At 37.1% G+C, this 20,774-nt stretch overlaps 1 protein-coding gene across 1 annotated transcript in view; it reads left to right on the top strand.

Moving 5' to 3' along the window:
• Positions 1 to 20,774, top strand: part of LOC140239433 (diacylglycerol kinase theta-like) — a 120,529-nt gene that overhangs the window by 51,747 nt on the left and 48,008 nt on the right. The window contains exons 3-5 of the mRNA XM_072319272.1: positions 12,126 to 12,228; positions 13,045 to 13,133; positions 14,539 to 14,670. Of these exons, the coding sequence (XP_072175373.1) occupies positions 12,126 to 12,228; positions 13,045 to 13,133; positions 14,539 to 14,670 (324 nt within the window). The remainder of the gene's footprint in view (positions 1 to 12,125; positions 12,229 to 13,044; positions 13,134 to 14,538; positions 14,671 to 20,774) is intronic.

The following is a 20,774-nucleotide window of genomic DNA, read 5'->3' as shown; positions in this document are numbered from 1 at the left end:
ACCCACAGTTGGAATATCTCTATAGATCCCACAACAACATCCAATTAAAACCACCTGGTGCACAGGGAAATACATTTTAGCAATTCAAATGCATATCATTTTCATTTTACTTATTCATTGATTCGTTTTAAAAATAGATATTACAATTTGTTTTAAAAATAGATAATACAATTTGAAACTGACAGGAAACGTTGTTTTTAAAACCATTTTCACCATATACTGTGCCCCCACATCAACATTGCCTGCTGATGCTGTGATGTTTTCAATTTTTATACTGGATGTTATGCTCAGGAAATTTACCCGGAGTCAAATACTCAACAGAACTTGTGTACAAATGCATATGCAGACTTAATGTTGTGAGAAAGTGAAATGTGAGTAGGACAAGAAAAAGATAGGAATACTGAGGTTAATTATTCAGTATAGATTAGGGAGAAAAAAAAGGCTACTAGGTCTGTTGTAACAATTTTCAGCTTTTATTACCCTGCCTCCCTATGGCAAGAGATCATTTTGCCACTCTCATCGCCATAGGTCTGTGTGTCTGTGTATGTTTTTGTGTGTGTGTGTGTGTGTGTGTTTGTTTGTGTGAGAGTGTATATAATGCGTAAAGACCATTGAAAAAAAACCCAACTATTTCTGTGCATGTGTGTGTCTTTTGCCTTTGTGTGTGTGCCTTTTTGTACATTGTATATAGTGTGTGTGTGTGTGTGTGTTAACCTGGAAGTGTATTTTTTTTTTAATGCTGGTACAAGTTTTTGCTCTCCAACAGGTGGCAAGATAAGGTCTTCTTTTAGCATCTATCAAAAAAAAAAAAGTGGTTTTCATTCTATACACCTAAGTCAACACATTGCATCTTTTACACATTCTTCATATGTGGTACACAGTGCTACAAATTATTTGGCTGGAAATATTACTTTCCCTTCTGAAGTATTACCTTACAAGTGTGTGTACATACACATGATAGTAAAATAGACAAACTGCACTGACCACACAGTCCTTGTAAAAGGTATGAATATTTAGCATACAAGAGAATGAAGAGTTGTCAAATAATATAGTCACTGGGCTATATCTGATGATAATCTTGTATTGAGTAAAAATATTGTTAGGTCTTATACTTACAAATATGTATGAGGCACTGATCATAATTTTGTTTAAGACAGGCGATATTGGTTATTCTCGTGTGTGATCAATATGATATTTCCCCGTTATAGGAATTGCGGTAATGACCTTTTCAGCAAAAGTGCATGTTTATGGCAAATTTGATTGCCCAAAGTTATGGAAATCTATTGAGGATCGAGCCACTGGAGAGAACCTCCCCAGCCATTGCGCCTTTAAGGCCAAGGCAATAATGTATGAGCAGGAGCTGGATTTTTTTGTGCTATAAATAGAGCAGCCGGGGCTCATCTGAATAACTAGACTCTGTCTCTCGTTATGGAAAGGCGCGGGTACCGAATTACGGCGGGCGCTGAATGCAGCGCAATGCAATGTTTCCGTGGCACAATTGTTGCAGCGCCTTTGCTGCTTATTGGTTGGGATGCCTCATTATAATAATGCTGTCCCTGGAATGGATATTGACAAGAGAAATGATGAGAATTGGAAATAAAAGAGATGAACCTTTAGTGAAATATGCAAAGAATATGGGCAGGAATGACAGTCTCATAGAATATAGCATAGCTTTTTTGACGACACCTTTTCATTTGTTTAAGTTCTATTTAATTATCTTTAGTCTCAATATTAATGATACATTTCTTTCCAAAATTGCTCTGCAACCTGTCAGGCAGAATTGTGTAATCTTTTTGGCTGGGGTATTATTACAAATTTAGATACGATCATTAGTGAGCATAATGTACATTGTCTTCCAATTCAGAGAAAAACAATTCAAAATTTCATGAGAAATTGATCAGTGTCATAATCTTTTAAATTGAAAGCCCAGTGTCATCATCTTCAGAATTGATTATGCTTATATAAAAATTGATTTATACATGTATTGATATTAGATCATGATAGACTACTGTGTAGCCCCACACATATGGATAGTTAATTGAGTAATTTGATACGGGAGTCGACAGAGGTAGTCATTAAATTGAAGGTTATCAATGGTAGAAAATATGCATTTCAAATACATGTATTGCTGTGATTTGCTGTAAAAAGCTTTTAATTTACAAATATCAATTCTCTTTCATAATGTTTGAGTTGAGTTTGAGTTTGAGATTATTTTATTTCACCACGGGTGATTCACTTCAGACAATAGCTGTTCTGCTGTGAGTCTGTGTAGGTACAAAGTGTATTTTATACATAGTATAGAAAACAAGAAAATTAAAAAAACAAACAAACAACACACACACACAAAAGAAAAATATATTAAATCATGCCTATTATAAAAAGAAAAAACAGGAATCAAGATACTGAAAACCTCCCAAAATGATTGACATACAATGTTACAGTTTAGTGCAAACAATTGCTGTATAATTTATCTATCTCATTCTTAATTTAAGAGGGATACACTGTTTTACATCATCTGATAAATTATTCCATAGTTTGGCACCACGATGTGTTACACTACATTTTCTAAAATCAGTTCTCAAGTGAGGAACATCTAATTTCAATATTCCTTTTCTCAGTGTGTAAACAGACTACTTGAATGAAAATAGTTTGTGGCATGGTCCTATTACAATTCTATACATCACATGCAATAGTGTTTATGACTTCTTTCAACAAGTGTTATCTTCAATTTTAAGTTTGTTTGTATCAAATCAAATAATGCTTCACTTGAAAATCTCCACTTTACATTCATAGCAACTCTTAGTGATCTATTAAGTAATTTGTGAATTTTATCAATACATGTTTTCCCTGCATTTCCCCAAATTATACTACAGTAATCAATTCTACTATAAATAATAGTTTTATGAAAAAAGAAATCAATGCCATTTGCTCTGTTATGTATGGTTGGATTCTTTTGAACAAAAATTAAAAGAGTTTGCATTTTCTGTGCAATGAATTAATTTGGTTTTACCTCTCTAAATGTTGATCACTTTGCACACCTAGGCTGCGTTCATGCGAAACTAGAATTGCGTTTCTAAACACATTTAGTCACTAAACGTGTTTAGCTGTGTTGCGTTCATGTGATTTTTCCATTTAAACGCGTTTCAAAACGCCGATCTGAAACACGGAAAAAAGGGCGTTTTTAATCATGATTCCGCCAGAATCATGATCGCAGAAACTGCATGAACGCAACCGTGATTTCAATCATGATTCTATGACGTCATTGTGCGCTGTGCGCATGCGTGTCTCATGGGGTATCCCACAGCTTCTAGTTCTGTTCGCGCGCTTGTGTACGTCTTATGAATCGTGTGTTTTGGTACCATACTTACACTTGTTTGTTTACATCAACTCCATACACCGATTCTGTGCTAGTATCTAACGTTAATTGTTTAATATAATAATACATGTAATCACTCTCCGATTGAGTTGATAAAAGTAATGGCTGCAGCGCTGTGTCTACTATGGGAAACAATTGGAGAGACGAGGAATTAGGATTATTCCTCGATCTGTTCCTCGATCTGTGGGCAGAGCCTGAATGCCACAGCTTATCGGAAAGTATTCACCGAAATAAAAACGTAAAGGCCTGTACAGTTGGTATAAGGAGGTCTGGCTCGAGTTGCAGAGACATAGACAAGGTCAAACTGCGCAGTGGCAAAGGATGAGCTGAGCCAGAATCAGCGTTGCGAAAGCCCACATGAACGCTCTTCCGCTGAGACCGTGATTTGAAATGCGTTTTGAATCATGATTCATGTTTGTGATTCTGGCTACGAAATTCACATGAACGCGGCCCAAGATACGTACAATTTGAAACACGGGTTAGAACTGTCTTTTATCTTATACATGGTGGCTCAATTAAGTTGAGTTTCTTTCTTGACCAAATTAAAAGAAATTCTCATATCGTCCTTTCAGAAATGTATATTTCTGAGACCATTTTTCTCGTCAAGGGGTTTCTTATGATAATGGCATGCAGAATTTCTAATGTATAAATAGATTTGCATAGGTTGTCTCATGAATTTGCGGGTAGTGTGGGTACATGGAATTTTAAAGTTTGAATGTGAAAAAAATGAGACCTGTTCATCTGTTATTTTGTGTTATCATGAATTAATGTTCAACATTAAAGGCATTTGCAGATGAAACAAAAACACCGCTTTAATGCTTCAAAATAGTTCTAAAGTGTGAGTTAGGGATAGAAACGATCAATGCAAAAATTGTAATCATTATAATCAATATCAATTATTGTTGAATATACACACTGTGAACAATAGTTATAATGAAATTGTTTCTAGACTAAAGCTTCCACAGTTATGGTTTAATAAGAAAAATAGTGATATCTCCATATATTTTAGGTTTTATTGCAAAAATTTTATATCAAGGATGTTTTGTGATACAACTGACCTACACACAATTGTATATAGCCTCAACTGTGATAACATGAACATTGTTAAAATCACTGGTAAACAGTGCCTTTAAAATCAGTCATTGACCCATTTCCTAGTACTGTTATATTAGACTATTATTAAATAATTTTTTTTTAATTGATTTTGCTTTACATTTATATATAAAAATGCAGAAATGAAATCATTCCAACAATGAAACAAACGAACAAACAAACAAACAAACAGACACACAACTCAAATTTCAACTTTCAAGAGCATTTTTTCCGAACTTAGTTTAAGATAACTTTCAGAGCTTATTAAATTTGGTGCTTTAAATGCAGTGCTAATGAAACAACCATTGACATGCAACTGATTGACAAATTACCTTCCATTGACATTGACAGAAATTAATCAGTAATAGTAGTAAGCAAGGTAAAATGCATGGGCATACAAATTAAACACTGATTAATTCGACCAGTGCTTATTTATGTCAACGTAGGGAAATTTGTCAATCATATGTGATAAAAACAACCGGATGCAAATATTTCATGAATATGAAAAATCATTGATGTGTTTCTAAGTACGGTTAGATTCAACTGATATTAGTCAGTGCTGTTGTTATTAATTGACTTTGTGGAATATCTATATGTATGTTTAAAAAAATGCAGAAATGAAATCAGTCAATCAAACAATCAAACAAACTAGCAAACAGATAACAAACAACTTATGTTTGAACAATAGTGCATTTTTTTTCTAACTTAGATCAGAGTTAATATTAGTGCTTTAGAATAAAGTGTTTGAGATGTAAATGATATAGTTGAGTAATGATGGCAGGTAAAATCCATTGCAATTCTGCATTTTAAAAGCATCTAGTGTACTCCAGTTTATGTATCCGTAGCAACACTTTCCTCTGCACATTAATTCTAAAATTGTTTCATTTCTTGGAATTTCCCAAAGTGTGACACCCTTCAGGATCTATTATAAAATGCAAAAGTTGACATTTTCTGCTGGGGATGTCTCAGCAGAATCACAAAAACAAAGTAAAACCTTTTGCTGTTGAGAAACTTAGAAGCAGCAGAATATGAAGTGACATGGAGAATAAATGGAATACTCAGTCAAAATAAAGTCCTGTCATAACTTTCTGGTTTTAAACAAGGGGTATATTGAAAGCTTAAAATCCTTGATATGTTCTCCGCAAGAAAGAGGCAAATCAACCATCCAATCTGAATTTCAGATTTGGTAGTTTTCACGAGTCCCTGCTGCCAGCTAGCTTTTTCATTTTGTTACTGTTTCGTAAGAAGCGGCATGCTTTAACCCTTTGGGCGTCAAGAAGCTGTGACACTTGGGTCTTGAAAAAAGAACTCACAAAAACTTATTATCTTATTGTCTGGAATGTCCCCTGTATACAAAGTTTTACAATAAACTTGAGAGCAGGAACCCATTTAAAGGGTGTGTACAGTTCTGGTTGAGGTGAGGATTTAGCTTTTACTGTACAGTCCCTTTAATCATATTGTGTCATTTGTACCTTTTATGTGCCGATTGGAGTGTATAATGTTTTTTGAAATCAAAAGGTTTAATGTTTTGTAATACTCTCATTAGAATGTATAGGAGAGTAGTGATGTCATTGTTGAACATGTATGAGAAAATGGAGTACTCTGAATGTGTATCTATGGGAATGCAGTCCCATTCAATACTATATGTGTTGGAGGAATATGCTTACATGGTAGAAAACAATGCTTGCAAGCAGACAATGCACATAATCCTTGTAGTAGATATAGTGATCATCACTCCTGAGGAATCGTTGAGAACTGTCAATTCCATGTCTTATAAGTGTACCTCAAATTGATTAGTAGTGTGTTCACAGTCTAGAAATAGGCATCATTATTACAATCGTGATTTTGTAATTATCCTTTAATAATGAAACTATCATTTTAATATTGTAACTATCATAATCTGTTTCTGTTGGTATTTTTCTTTGTAAATCAGAATTTACGAATGGGAAAACTTCACAACTTCACAAATTTGAACTGAAAATTGTTGTATGTATAGTCACTAAACAAGAAGAGAGAACGTACTGTATGTCCAGTGAAATGATACAAAATTATGCTCCAGTTGTAAAATCCATGTAGCTTTGTATAGTATCTGATAAAAGTTAGCAATTTCAACCTGTCATTCATGCATACGGCCATTCTCTATGGATTTTTGTGTGGTCCCTCCGGAGATGACGTCAATTGATTGTCCCTGTCATATTACATAGCACATAATTGTTTGCCAGACAAAAGGTGGGTGTTTTGACAGTGCGTGATTCACAATGGGAATTGATTGCTCAGTGGCGGTTTCTGCAAACAATTTCTGCAAATGGTATCCGGTCAAGCGATGGAAGAGAAAGAGAGAGAAAAGAAAGGAAGGAATTTGTCATCATACACAGACTACCATTCTGAGAGTGTATCATCACATAATGACCACTTGTATCATTCCACATTGCTGTCAATGGATCGAAGAATGCCAACTACAGCTGTAGGTGATGAGTTGGAGTGGTTAGCAGTGCAGGAACCCATGCTATAAATAACCCAAGTGGTGTTACTGAAGAGAAATTTTACCATGATATCACCTTGCTTGGTATGAAAAGAGAAAGAATATCAGAGTTTAAGTAGATCAATGAAAATATCTGTGCCAGACAAAAATCAGACACATGGTATGCAAAAATAGTTCGAACTGTCAAAGGTCAGAGAGTATACAAGACAATTTGGCAACTCTTTGTGGTCCAGGTGTTGAATAACCCTCCATTCCCAAATGTTTTTTTTTAGAAAAGTGGAAATTGTAGTGAAATTTTGTGTGTGTATAACAAATGGAGATTTGCTGAACGCTTGTCATAGATCACAGAGTTTCCAACTTGTGTTGAACCCAATGCTTACAACATTTCCCCGCTGCTCTCGATAGAAGACTTGAACACCAGGCTGTGTATGTTGCCTGAGAAGTGTACATTGTAAGTTAAGCTCACACGTTGTGACTTTGATATTGGGAGAGGTTATTTTTGTGCTTGTCCATTTTGAGCTCACCTTAATCGAGTGGTCTCAGCACCAGCTGTGCTCTCAAGCAAACAAGTCAGATAATTACCTAGAGCTTATTTTTGATTTTTTTTTTTTTAATTGTCTTTTCTACATTGTAATAGTCATTGCCACAAATAGCAGCCTGTTTGTCTTGGGACGATCTCCGATGTTGTCATTTGCTCACTCTTGTGCTTGGAATATTTCCCCCAATTATTCCCAGATTTGCTACTTGTATGCAAAGTTCCTATTATTCCTAAAAGAAAAATACACTCTCCTCATAGTGTAACATTGCCCTTTTGATTATATGCTGATCATGAATGCACACCACTGGCCAGAGTTGCTATTGATTGGGCAAGGACCTGTCCACCTGTTGCACATATTCAAATGGTAATTATTCACATGTTATCATTTTCAGAACTTATTGCATATCTTCTTTCATGGCTCGGGGCCTGTCCAAGAATTGAAGACCTCTCAAATTGAAAACATAGAAACAAACACTGTTTGAACAATCTTTTAAACAAGCTCAGGATATCATCACTGCATATTACATATATCTATCACCAATTACTGTTTACGCCGAATATTTTGCGAGGTTTTTATTTTCACGAATTTCGCGAGTCAGGTGGTATTCGCAAAATTAAAGACACGCGAAAATATTGACTCTGATCCCGATGTGATTGTGACGTACACGTGTACATTTCTCCCTTCAGTACAGGACTCCACGATCGCGAATTTAACCACTCGCGAAATCGTTGGGAATTCCCTATTCGCGAAAATTTAGACTCACAAAATATATGGTGTATACAGTATTATGTTAGCCAGTGTTTCAACACCAAGTATGCACACAAGATCAGTTACAGGAGTTTTCGTGGCATGATTTTTGTGGGGACATCCCTGTCTATTCAGTTTAAAAAAAAATGTAGTTTAAAGTAAATTGTGTATTGTTGTGTCTTGATTTAATGTATTAAATGTTATATATTCAGTATGTGTAAAATGTCATAAGAAAAATCGTCTAGAGGAATAGTTATTGTTTAACCAAAAGTATGAACAAGGTGTTTTATGCGCTAAAAGCCTGTCAGTCAGTAGGTATGTGGAAATACACTGTCTAGAATGAAATGTACAGTCTCAGTCCTTGCCTTGTTTTTGTGCAATAATTACTACCAGCTGCACCACAGTACAGTCTATTCACATCTTATGCAGATTTCAATAGCTCACCTGTTGATACAGCCATCTGGCCTGTAGCCAGAAATAACACAGACTTGATTCATTGCCACACCTGTGGTCCCTTTGCACCTGTTACTTGACCTTTGCCCTTTTGTGGTTGGGTGTCACATGCCAACAGTGCCAGTTGCATATTAAATGTAGAGGTGAAATATAAGTCAGAGTTTCATACATAGTGATACTGTACTAGGTCTCTGAATACTCAATTCTGATTGGCTGATATGTGACCTACATTTGATTTTCTTACCTAAATGGTAATGTTGGATTGTGTCATATGATACAACAGGGCCTTGGTACACAAATTGTGCACTTGGACAGGTGGACTTGGAGGTGACCTCATTTGAGTGTCCCTCTTAAAATGGGGGTACCATTTGTGAGAGAGTCACACCTCATGTAAAAGATCCTGCTTCATTCATTGCAAAGAGCATGTTGCATAACCTGATGAAGTGGCCCTCACATCCCATGGCTTTAGTGCAGCTGCTGAGGGATATCCAGCCATCTTCTTGGATTGAAACTGAAACAAATAAATAAACAAACAAACAAACAAACAAACTAACTAACTAACTAACTAACTAACTAACTATACTAACTAACAGACACACAAGCAAAAACAAATGAACAAAGTGTACCAGTAATTCCCAACTTCAAAATCAGTATTATCAGTATTCATCAGGAATCAGTTAGTTCTCCCTAAAGATTGCTACGTGTTACTCATGCAACAAACTTACTCGGATTTTCCTGGATGCTGACTACTATAGTCAATCACAGACATCATTCTCATAAATTATGTCACAGTAGGGTGGAGGAGAAACATGTAATCCTATTTGACTGATGTTTGATTTAAGGACATTAGTGACATTCATCTTGGAAAATATGCCGATGGATTTGTTGTTTGGTGAGCATTGTGCAGGAAGGATCAAATAACACTTCCTAGCAGCGACTGATTATCCCCTAACACCCCTCCCCCCCCCCCCCCCCGTAATAACAAAAATAAACAAAAAAGAAACAAATGAATGAAAGAGAAACTAACAATCAAAGAAAGAAAGAAAGAAAAAAATACGGGCATCGGGTAGTGATCACTATCTCGGCGCTCATGATGTTATGGAATAAAATGATTAATATGAGGTATTGCTAAGGACTTGTTTGTTTGTTTGCAAATTATTATTTTTTTTTTAATTCAAAAGCAGTCTACTGAGAGATTATGTGCTGCTGCAGTACCTTGAGGTAGAGTTCTGCTTACATGTTCCAAGGTGAACAAAGATTTAATAAACACGTATCATCTTATGCAAACAGGCTTAAACTTTTCGTAGTAAGAAATTAGAGAAATGTTCATGTCAGATCTTGTGTTTAAAGCAGAAGAAATGTTTAGACTATTGAGAACGGAAGAGAGAGTTTAAGCTGACTAAATACTATCGCTGTGTTTCCCGGAAGCGGAGGAAAAAACAAACAAACCCAAAACAGAAAAGAAGAAGCAGTGTTAACAAATGCAAATGGCAAGGTATGATTGAAATGATAGTGTACCAGTATTTGAAACAATGTCTAGTTCAGTGAGATGTATTGCATCAATGTGAATAAGATGAGATTATGGATTATGATTGTATGTGTGTGTATATTTGCTTTTAATATGCAATCTGAGATTTTTCACGCCATTGTATAAAGACCTTGATAGAGCTTTGCTTGCATGTTCCAAGGTGAATGAGACTTAAGCATGTATCATCTTCATGCATACAACCTAATCTCTTCCCAGTAAGTAATCAGAGAAATGCTTCCTGTCAAGTTTTGTGCTCAAGGCAAACAAGTTTTTCGGGCAGAGAAATGGAAAGAGAGTTTAATCTAACTACATGGTATGAATTACATTTGCTGTATTTTCTGGAAACAGAGGAAGAAATACTTCCTTCCAAGAAATTCCTCCCCCCCCCAAAAAAAAAAGAACAACAGCACAAGTGAAAACACAATTTAAATCACAAGTTATGATTGAAATATGGATGTACCAGTGTTTGAAACAATGCCCCAGTTCAGTGACATAAGATAAGAATTTGCTTTATCCCTGCTTCTGTGTGTGTTTTATTTTTGTTTATTTTTTTTGTATTATGCAATTTTTTTTTTGTTTAGAGTTGAAACACTATATGGAGTTCAGCATGTTCCAAGGTGAATGACACTTTAATATGTATCATCTATCACGTACAGGTATAATTCATTCATAATCAAAAAGAATACAGAGTAAATTGGAAATATTGATGTTGACATAATATTTCTAGGCCACTATTACCCCCCCCCCCCCAAAAAAAAAAAAAAAAAACGCATTAGAAATTATCAGAGATAAAAAAGAGAGTAAGAAGAGAATACATTTGTAATTCTCTTTCATTTTCCCTCTGTACTGCTTCCAAAGAGGAAATATTTCTTTTTTTTTTAATCTGGAAAGTCTTTTTTGAGATATAGTCAAATGTAATCATTCTCAGAGGGCTCCCAAACTATTCATCATTTTCAAGTTATTTTCAAAATATTTTAAGGGAGTGTGATCAATATTTGCCTTCATTTACAGACCTCATATTTGGGGAAATCTGAACTGTAAATGCTATTGAAAGATGAAGGAAGGGGAAGTTGACCTGGTGTGGGAACTAAAAAAAAAAAAACGAAAAAAAAAAAGAAAAAGAAGAAGAGAAAAGAAAAGGAGGTCTTGGCCTAGTATTATGAGTCGGGAGTTGGCGCGAGGAATGCGGGAAGAAGTTGGGAGGTTGCTGCCAGCGAGGGGGGAAATCTATTTGTTGAGGGGGAGGGATTATTTTCCTTGGCCTGAGTGTGATTGAATTGGCAGGCATTGAGAAAATATTTGCGAGAAGATTTGTTTGATAGTTGTTGCTCACGGAGAGGAATGGGGCAAGGCGGGGGATGAGAGAGGGGAAAGGGGTGAAAGGATGAGTGGTGTGGTATACTGATGTTGATGTCTTCATTCTTATTTTTGTATCCTCCATCTTCCCCCATCTTCTCAGAGTGATGGTCTGACAGGAGGAGGGGGAGCATTTCGTACCCACATGTGTTATTGCCTATTATTTCTTTCCGTAACTGTACAGTTTTTATGATGAAGCAAGAGCTGTCTTTTTTTATAGACTGTGACTATGTGTGCCTTTGTGTGTGTGTGTGTGTGTGTGTGTGTGTGTGCGTGCATTTGTTTGTGTCAGTATGTGGGTGGGGGATGTTATATGAATCTGTCATTTTAAAGAAAACAGTTTGAAATATCAAGGTGATGAGAAAAAATTCAAACTACAGAGTCTGTTACTCTGCTCTGTACTAAATGAAGGAGTATTGATCATAAGATGACATTATACGGGAAAAATGCCTTGTATGCAATTTCAGCAATATCTAGTTTATCAATCTAGAATTTTGTCTCTGTTCCTAATTTCATTTTTTCCCTGACTTTTTTTCCGTCTCGTCATTGCAGGACCCTGTTCCCCACACTTGGTCAGACCCCGGCCACTTCAGGAAGAAATTTTGCAACGTTTGTCGGAGGAGACTTGATGATGCCTTGTCATTGCACTGTGAAGGTAAGATGACCGTGCTTCCACAGCAGGGGATGTAATCACAGCGACCATTGAAGGAGATATTGTTTAGGGTGTGAAAGGGCACTTGATTTAATTGTGTGTAGGCAATGTTGTGCTGACAATGAAGAATCACATGAAGAAAGATGTGATTCTAGATCTGTGATCACAGAGACCATTGAAGGAGATATCATTTTGGTGTGAAAGGGGCAATGGATTTAATTGTCTGTAAGCAGTGTTGCAGTGACAATGTAGAATCATATGAAGAAAGATATGATTCTAGAAACAATAAGAACAGAATAGTCAATTATTGGAACAATATGCGTGATAGATTTGATATCTGACAAGATTATCTTGCATCATATTTCCAGTTTGGTGCAGGAGTAATGAGGGATGACAAAATATAAATGTACTGCTATTTTTTTTTTTTTTGGTTGTCTTTTCCCAAACACATGACCCTAGAGATGGTCCTACTAGAATTATTTGCAAAGCTTCATTATATACTTGCCATACAAAAGTACATTCAGTAAGGTTGTAGGTTTTAAGTATTTCTCTTTGGCCAGTTCCCTTTTTTTATTTTTCCTTTATTAAAAATGTTTTGTTGCAATGACCCAAGATAAACACAGGAATGCAAACTTTGCTCATAATCAACTGGTAATATATAACAGAAAGTAGTGACTTATCAGTGATTTTGCACCTCTCCTGGTAAACTCGTAAGGTAGTCAAAGCTTTAATGATCTTCAATGTATTTTTTTTTTTAAGTCAAACAAGTATGTCATAATATGCTTTCTTTTTTTTTGTTGTTGTATATTCCTCTCTCAGCTTGTGAATACTACACACATCTTGGCTGTTTAGATTTTGTTGTTAGCAACTGCATCCGCTTCTTGGACTATGACGAGAGTAGAGATATAGTAAGTATCTGCTTATTTTGTATATTTTCTATGAAGCTTTCCCACAACTACCATTGTATACTTGAGTACGTGCAGACATTCTGGTATGCATACTTGTAGTTGGATAAGTATAATCAATGTCTTTAGGAGCTTTTCTAGCATATCTTTTTGTCTTCACCTTTATGCCTTTTTGATAGTTGGCAACATACTCCAAATTGTATTTCTTTAGACATATTGGGTAAAATGGAATATATCTTCATTGCTCATCGATAGCAACTTTCCAATTGAATGGAATATTCTAGTATTCTCCCCTTACTCTTGAATTATTCCTTTCACATACATGTAGGTTCATTCGAGGAGGAGAACCTTCTATCTCACTCTCTTTTGCTATCTGTATGTACGTATTGCATATACACATACATGTACAATATATAATGTAAAGTGTGAACATATTGTTACATTTGCAAATGGTTATATTACATTATACTTTATTGGCCATGATAACACTGCATAAGATACAAACACACAGACTGTTTATTTCTTGATAAATATCTAAACTATCTGAAATGATATCACCCTGTTAACCCAGTGAATACATCCATCTTATATAGAGCTAGCTACCTACATATTGTACATCATCTACAGACCAGATGGCAATGAGAATGACCAAGTTAATGATATTTGATGGAATGGTATCAAGGATATGTGTTCGCTGTATTGGATGAACGGTGCATTTATTGTGATCTGCTTTATTCAAGGGGAATTTCATCTGCAGGCATTTATAATCCAGATTAGTTGTAATATCTCATTACAAGAGGACAAGGCTAGATACATAATATATATTAAATATACATTGAGTATATGAATATGTACTTGAGAAGTATCATCCTAAAATTCAATTTGAAATTTGAAATTATACCCTCCTCTGGCTTGTTACTGATGTATGTTTAAGATAATATCATTCCCCCTGCCTTTAGAAGAAGTTAGATTATTTGTTCTCTCAATTTGCTAAAATAATGAAAATATAGCAAATTTTCATCACATTTCTGTTACACTTTTTCACTTCTTTTGACATCAGAAATTGTTATGGTCGTGTTATTCTGCAATGGCAGCACGTTGATTTCACAAAAGTGTTAGAATTCATAACTTTTGCACAGATTTTTAGTTTTTTCGTGATATATGTTATCTTCTAATAATACTGCATTCACTGAATACGCACATGGCTGAATTTCTCCCTAAGAAAATACAGTAGAATCTATGAAAATTTTGTCTTGATGTGTCTATTCCCTATAAGACATAGAACTACTTTTTTTCTTTTCCATCGCAGAGGGCAAACAAGATATACATGTATTTTGTTTTTTAATAGTTTATTTATGAATTAGAAGAAGTATCAACTGAAGTGATGTCTCATATTTTTCTTCCACAGAATAAAATTATGGTACATCACCATTGGAGGGAAGGTAATCTACCAACCAACAGTCGATGTCTTGTATGCAAAAAGTCTTGTGCAACCCATGAGTGTCTAGCCAGTATGAAGTGCGAATGGTGCTGGGCAACGGTAAGTTTCATTTTCGATTTTAATGCCCATGTCCACTTTATCATCCTTAATGATGTTGTTTGTTTAGGCGAAAACATCCCACGTGATTGGATTAATCATTTGGGCTTGTATGCGAAAACGTCAAAGCCTTTTCCTCAAGGAAATCCAAAATTTAACCACTCACAAAATTGTTGGAAGTCCCTATTTGTTCACACACACAAATATTATGCAGCTGTCATTTGTATGACGCACCTCTTGACCCCCGGGATAGGTGCGTCAAAGTACCAATGTGCGTCATACCTTTTAGGTACCATGACGTACCCTCCGTCACAAAAAGTGACACACCTCTATGAGACATTGACGCATTAACCAGTCAAAATGGTGACGCACCTCTTCGTGAAAATGACTGACCCTTGACGCACATGTTATTCGCGGTACGTACCATACTGGAATGCTGCAGAGCTCTGAATGATCATAGATAAGTGTGCGCTCACGCAATTCGCTGCCTGCGAACTGTGTACACCGATCGCCATGGTACTGTATCCCCATGTGTGGGCGGCTGGGGAGCGTGAGTGTAGCTTAGCTAGCTGCTGCTGCACACTGTAGCCAGCTGCCACTACACTTCAGTATACCCTGTTTCGATTTGAGTCGGGGTATACATAGAAGCGTTCCGTTGTGCAATGTCTGCTTCTTTTTCTCTTCTTCTTCATCCGCTTGTCCCTTGCTTGCCTCCCAAGTACGAAATGATTTTTAGAGTGTTGTGTGTGCTTTTTTGTAACGTTATTGCATTATTTTTCTGCAAGGAAGAGGTGAGTTTCTGTTCGTGTATTGATGTGCACTGCAGTATGTGCAGGTGAAAAGCGTTCGAACTTTCTTTCCCGAGTATCGTGGAAACTCGATGTATTTAGGCCTATCAAAGGAGATCTCATATAACAGAATACTTATAACAAACTATTTTCCGGTCAAAATGAATTGATTTCCTTTGTTTTGTATCGTTTATTGACTTGATCCTAAGGATCTCGTCGCAATACCGAGTTTCCAATGTGTATTTATTTTCGCGTAGCTTTCGGTGCTGTAAACTTTTTGCTAGGGCCTAAGCCTACTACTAAAACTTACCGTTCTCCACTGCCGTTTCTCACACCTCGTTTGGTACGATTTCTTCCATTTTATATCACTTTATCCGTTCCCTTTATACTTTGAAGTATTTGACGTAATTCTTTCAAGTGTCTCGCACTGCTATTTTCGTAACGGCGATTTCTCCGCTTTGCTGCAATACTTTTTCGAATCGAAGCGACGAAGTTTGATACCAGCCGCTTTAGTGTGCTGTGTGTTGTTGTATTTTCTAAATATTTGTGTTGTTGGGAGGTGTTGATACTTTGTATTTGTTATTTATTTTCGTAGGTGTTTATCTCGAGGGACTATGCGTGTTTCTTAATGTTGATAGGAAAAGGCTAAAATGGTCTGAGTGATGTCTGATGGTGATGATGATAACTATGCTGGTGTAAAAAGACGGCTTACTGTGAATGCTGAGCGTACGTGCCGTTCGTTTCATTTCACTTTCCCTCTTATTCTTCTTTCCCCCTTACTCTTCTTTTCCTTCCCAAGAATGGTAAAAAAAAAAGAAATTACATACACCTCACAACAAAATAGAACCACGTGCTACCAACCTTCATAAAGTTAAATCTAAATGTTCAATATCAGCAAAGAATAAAGGGGAAAGCACGAATGACAATAAATTAGAGCGAAGAGATTGTTTTACATGCAGTCTCTTCGGCTCGAAGAAACTTGACACCCCACCCCTCTCCCTTTGTGGAAATTTCCACAAAAGCAGGTGCCACACCCAGGTGCGTGCCAGACGAAAGAATGCGCGCACTTGAATAAACAGCGTGTAAATATCCTGGAAATATCGATCGAAGAACCAGCTCATTAGTTGAATTAAAGGAATCATTGCAAAGATATCGTGATTCTATAGCCTTTCTTTTGGGACATAGTAGGAAACATCAAACAGTCGAATAGTGTACTAGTGATTGAATATCTCATGTTCCCTGAACAATAAAAAAAAAAAATCGATTAATCAGTCAATTAAAAATGCAATCACAGAAATACTTAAAAGGCCTCGTATGCCCAGAGAAATTCACTACGAGTAGGTTCAATGAGATGCAGTCATCACCTGGTTAGACAGTAAAATCATGACAATTAATTTCAGTTCACGCTCATCATAACTGCTTATTACTTATCAAAGTTTTGGCTATCAACATTCTTTTTAGGTGTTTTTTGTTTGTTTTGTATGTTTTTCCTCGTGAAAGACGTAATGATTTCTTCGTATGGAACGTAGACTGCATGTTTACCGTTTATCCAAACAGTAGGCGCCTAGGCGTACTTTCTGAATATATTATTCAGAAATTTCTATCAACATTTTAAATATATTACAAGACTCCCAAATACCAGTTGAAAAAATTAAGAAATCGAAATTTTGAGATATGAACAACAACAACAACAACAAAAATGCGTAGGAAAAAACCACTTCAACTTCGAATGACTTCGAATTTCTCAAAACCGTTCCCTAGTTCATGGACATCCCATAGAAACGCGTGTTTTGATATGCACGTTGCTATGGCATGTCCTCGAACTATCTAGTTTCGCGAAACTACGGCCTGGCCACGGTATTTTTTCCGTAACCTCCCGCCGCCTCCCCTTCCCCGATTCGAAAACAGCTTGATTGAAGCAGGGAGGTGACCTCCCTGATTGAAGCCCAAAGCTGACTATTTAAACACGAACCTTATTAAACCCCAAGTTAGGTACATGGTTTATATGGTTTAAGTGTTTAAGTAGAATTTACTATTTTAAGTTAATAGGTTTTAATAGACTCTCAGTAGTTCCATAAATATCGTTTGTATGTGTTTTTGCGGCCTGGCCTCTGTCATGCCTCGTCTTCTGTACATACGTACGTATGTACGCCTGCGCCTGTACTGTATACATGTACCACATGGTCCACATCACGCACGTGGTTTTGCTGCAGATTCCACGGTCGACGGTCGATGCTACGCACACTACAGTGAATGCGATTGAAGGATAGCGAGCTTCGCGATGCCGCGGGCTGTATGTGATGATTTTAATCACAAATCGTGTTTTGTAGTGTGGTTTTGGAGCGAATTTGTGCTCAAACTTTCTGAAAAGACCTTTAGTTTGACATCAGATAGAAAAAGAAGACATACGAGAATGAAGTGAGTATCAGTATGTTATAATAAAACTGAATGAAAATTGTGTCATTTTCGCGTTTTCAGGATCGAGCCGGTGAATTCGGCCGGCTCGCGATCGCGAGTTTGTGTTATTTTGTTACGGAGGGATACCATGCAAGAAGCCTCGCAAAATTACATGACGGTCCTATTAACGAACCTTTTGACACACTCTGGTTAAATGACCGACTATGACGCCCATAATGGGTCAGTATTGTGACGGACATTTTGCTCCCGTGACGGTACCACGCGTCATCAAATTGGTGGTACTTGACGCGACCATGACGCACCTTTCCCGGGGGTCAAGAGGTGCGTCATACAAATGACAGCTGCATTAGACTTGCTATATGTATGGCATATACAGTAATGTTATACAGATCAAAATCCTGTAATGTGGAGATAATTGGGCTGACTGGTGAAGATACCAGATGTTGATGAATTAAAAAAAAAGTCTCCTTGTTTGATTCTTGCAGGTGATATGATATTGACGAATCGAAGGCCACCAATCAAGAAAAACAAAGAGGAAAGGGAAGAAACTCAAGAGAGCAATTCATTCATGTTGCACTATTTCATTACTCATGTTTGTCTTTTCAGAATTTCATAGAAAGAGAAAATACCTGCAAATTTTGAAATGCATATTTTATAAAAAAGTCAACTTCTATTTCTCAACCTGCATGAAGATGCTGAGCATGGCCAGATATAGGATTATGCAGGTTAACCGCCAGTGTGTAGACATGTTCCATTTTCTCCCAGCTTGTTGGACAGGCTGCCTTCTGACACTTATGACCTAATTCCCTGGCTTGTATGATCATTAGAAATTGTGCCCTCCTTATATTTTATTTTTTCCCTGGCATATATGATCATATGAAGGAGGCCCCGCTGTTTGTTTTTGTTTTTTTAAATAATACATATTATCATCATGATGATTACCGAGTGGGTCAAGACAGGGCCAAAGCCTACAGACGTAATATGTCGTTTAGCTATATCACTGTAATCCCTGCTCTCTGCCAGAGTGACCTTAGCAGATTCATTAAAATAGTTTGGCTGACCTCATGAGAGGGTAGAGATGGAAGAGAAATAGAAGGTAACAGAGGGAGAGATAGATAAATAGAGAGGGAGAGATAGATAGGTAAAGAGAGAGAGAGAGAGAGACATGGAGAGAGGGTAAAAGAGAAAGAGAGAGAGTAGAAGAGGTGGAGAAAGAGGGAGAGAAGATGATGATGAAACTGGAGGAGAATGCAGAGGATAGAGAAGAAGAGAGCAAAAAAGTTGAGGCTGCGTTTATCTAACTCGAGAGAGAGAATCATATTTCCGAACGCATTTCGAATGGCGTGTTTGCGAACGTGGTTTGAAACGCGATTCTTGGGGTGCCACGTTTATCTAGCCATCATCATCGCGATTTAAGATTTGTCCCTGTACAGCTGCTTTGCGCCGTTTAACACGAGAAACCGAGGTCAACTGCGTACCATCAGAAATGCTTTCATCATTCTCAAATAATGGGTAGAGAACACAAATGGCGCACACTTTTCTACGCGACCGGAAACAGCTGGAAGGTGACTTTGGCAGCTTGGAGATATAAACGTGTTTCAAAACGGCATGGCATTAATCTACTCGCAGAATGGCAATTGTGATTGTAAATGAGTTTCAAATTGGCATTTCTAAACGTGTTTGAAAACACGGTTGCGTTTATCTATCGCCCAAAAATGCCTCAAACATGTTTAGGATCATGATTCTGCCTCAGAATACTTTTAGATAAATGTACCCCTAGAAGAATTAAGGCGGGATTGAAGGATAGAGTGAAGGAAAGTATGAGATGTTGATTGAAATTGGTTTAGGTGAGGAAAGAAAGAACAAAAGGGATGTGGAAGAATGGAAGGATGGGAGGCAACTTTAATGAAGAAGAACTGTTTGGTTTGCCAAAAAAAAACCCCACAAAAGTTGGCAAGTCATATGAAAGCAGATCATAGGACAGCATGTTAAATCCCAGATGTGAAAAGTGGTATTTGTAGTGTATTAGGTGTTCATGAGCCCTTCTCCATTGCTTTCTCCCCATCTCTCTCAGTTTGAGTTTTTATCATACATACTGCGCCTTGTTGAAAACCCACTGCACACAATTCTGCCACACAAACCATTGGCAAGCACCCCAAAAAACCATTTCCCCCAGCAGTATATAAAAGGCACGACGATGCTGATGATCTCCTGTGCTTGGTTTCTTCGGCTGGTGTGCCTCCGTTGCAGCGGATACCCTGTGTGTGTCGGGGGGGGGGGGGGGGGGGGGTGGGGGTGCGCATGCACCATGCACAATTTGCACTTGATCGGCAGCCCGAGCTATTTTTAGCCCTGCTCAAATTGGCAATGCGACTCACGGGTGTAAGTCGGCTGTGAAGACAGAGTGGGGACATTTGGATCTTGGGGCGGATTGGATTGGATGAGAGAGGTTGACCGAAAGGTTTGGGGGGGGGGTACTGTAGGTAGGTGAGGGGGTATGATCCAATCTGGATGAATAATAGAGAAAGGATGGAAGAATCGAGAAAGACATGAATGATATGAAAATGAAAGAAGATATTAATTTTAATCACGCATACAACTGGTCTAACACCACAGTATAAAAAAAGATTTGAAACAAAAACAGATGTGGAGTGACTGAAAGCAATTATGGGTAGATTGAAAGGACTGTGATATGGTAAATGTGTAAATTTTGCCCAGTTGCATGTTTATGATTTTGCTAATCAGAGTAGTTTGTGCAAGAAAATCTAAAACCTCCTCAAATATCTTGATGTTATTACTTTTGCAAAGTTCTGTTCTTTTAAGCAGGAAACTTGCTACAACGTATTAAAATGACAGCATGAGAGACGTTATATGCCAATATTCCTATTGCGTGGTCTTGCA

The sequence above is a fragment of the Diadema setosum genome, chromosome 16, assembly GCF_964275005.1.
Source record: "Diadema setosum chromosome 16, eeDiaSeto1, whole genome shotgun sequence".
Classification (NCBI taxonomy): Eukaryota; Metazoa; Echinodermata; class Echinoidea; order Diadematoida; family Diadematidae; genus Diadema; species Diadema setosum.
This window is presented reverse-complemented; position numbering and strand designations above follow the sequence as displayed.